General features: G+C 37.0%; 1 protein-coding gene across 1 annotated transcript in view; it reads left to right on the top strand.

Moving 5' to 3' along the window:
• Positions 1–2,005, top strand: part of LOC107740451 (MAP kinase-activating death domain protein-like) — a 72,526-nt gene that overhangs the window by 11,862 nt on the left and 58,659 nt on the right. The window contains exon 2 of the mRNA XM_016552896.1: positions 988–1,200. Coding sequence (XP_016408382.1) covers positions 1,142–1,200 — 59 coding nt within the window. The 5' untranslated portion in view covers positions 988–1,141. The remainder of the gene's footprint in view (positions 1–987; positions 1,201–2,005) is intronic.

The following is a 2,005-nucleotide window of genomic DNA, read 5'->3' as shown; positions in this document are numbered from 1 at the left end:
TCCTCAACTTCATTTTGCTCGCGTCGACTAACCGGCAAAATACTGGAAGTGGCGCATTTCACGGAGAATCCATTAAACACATTATTAGACTGTTTCCCAAGGCTGCATGGTATATTAAACCCATTTAAAAATCATAATTAAGGATAACGCTACGATTTAATTAAATAATTATATGCGATGCAGTATACACATATACACATACTGTATACGCACTGCAGACGGAGTACATGTTAACTTGGCGCAACAAATCTAGTTCAACATCTGAGGCAATGCCACAAAGAGCTCTATGACCAATGCATGGCAAAAAAAAATCCCTGGACATGGGATTTTTTAATTTTTTTTTTCTGCCATATATGTCTATTCTAGAGACATTTTGTTATTTATTTACATAGTGATTATTTTGCCTTATTTCTGTTCTAGAGACATGTTACAGCTTTTTGATAAAGCTCTAATTGGTTTTCTTTTGGAAATATGTTTTAAATTCACACTGAATGCATTTATGACTGTAAAGCATGTCTGTGTGTGTCAAAATCGTGATTAAAATCGAAATCGCAATAGGTTTTTTTTGTCCATATCGCACAGCCCTACTTAGAACATGACACCCTGAACAGCACAAAGAGTTCAATTTCCTAATTACCCAAGTTTAATTACCATAACTTTGTTTCAGCTAAATGAAAACTTTAATTTCGGTTTCGGTAAAAATAAAAAAACTTAACTTAAAAAGACTTAACTGCTGAATTAGACACACCCCCTCCTTACAAAACTTCGCCCTTTGAGGATACCATTGTAATATTGCAAATAGAAAAATAACAGCTGAAAACTGCATATTGAGCTCCCCTTTGACATGCAAAGTGATTGATTGATTGATTAATTGAATCACTAGCTGCACGTTCAAGCTTTGCGGTAGTGCAGAAGGCTTAATTTCACTGCAGAGCGCTTGCATTGTGATGGATTACTTCTATAATATTCGCTGTTACTCCTTCACAGGCCCCATTCCTGCACACCACAGACCGCAATGATTGGCCATTGCCTGCCTCGATCAGCCAACTCTTAGTTCTGCTGCACCTGATTGGACGACTGCCTGCCTGAGAGCTGATGGTTGCTACAGTTGCCATGACTTAGAGACACTCCTGATACAGAGATGGAGAAAAAGAAACAGTGTCCCCGCCTCCTGGACTACCTGGTGGTAGTTGGAGCCAGGTAAGGGAGATTGTTGAATGGTATGTGGGCGTGCTTGTGTGAATATGGCTCAGACATAGGTTCTATAGGTGCTTAAGTAAATCGTTGAGAGGAGAATTGAATCACAGGTGAACTGATTGTGTGTTTTGTTTGTATGTGACCTGTGCAGGTGTATTCCAAGCGTCCAGCCTCAGGTGTTCGCTGTCTGTTAATGTTAAATGGGATTGTATATTATGATGCATGATGAAGTCTGGTGTAGTGTTGACAGCAGATCCCAATACAATGAATGAATAAGAAAAGGTGGATCTTGGGAAATATGTTTGTGGAGCAGCCCTTCTCAAACTTCATTGCAGTTCCCCACTCCCATAACCCTGTGTTTTCCAAACAGGTGTTTGTAAGGGAGCTGCAAGGAGTTTGTGAGATTGTTATAGAAATATTGAATAAAACTATTAAACCAATTAAATATTGAATTATAGACCATTTATAATTAGAACGAGATCATTTAAAAAGTTAAAAAGTAAATAATAGAAACATTCCAGAAGTGAGAATACAAAGATGTTGTAAAATTATTTTCATTTCATGGCAAAGCTGAATTTTCTACAGCCATCATTCCAGTCTTAAGTGTGACATGATTCTTACTATCAATGTTGAAAACCGTTGTGCTGCTTAATATTTTTGTAGAAACCATGTTACTTTTTTTCAGGATTCTCTGGTGAATAAAAAGTTTAAAAGAACAGCATTTATTTGAAATAGAAATATTTTGTAATAATACAGTGCACAGCATAAATGAGTACACCCCCTCTGAAACTTAACAAATTCAGCAATT

Source organism: Sinocyclocheilus rhinocerous, unplaced genomic scaffold, assembly GCF_001515625.1.
Source record: "Sinocyclocheilus rhinocerous isolate Xijiao unplaced genomic scaffold, SAMN03320098_v1.1 scaffold225, whole genome shotgun sequence".
NCBI classification, from domain to species: Eukaryota; Metazoa; Chordata; class Actinopteri; order Cypriniformes; family Cyprinidae; genus Sinocyclocheilus; species Sinocyclocheilus rhinocerous.
This window is presented reverse-complemented; position numbering and strand designations above follow the sequence as displayed.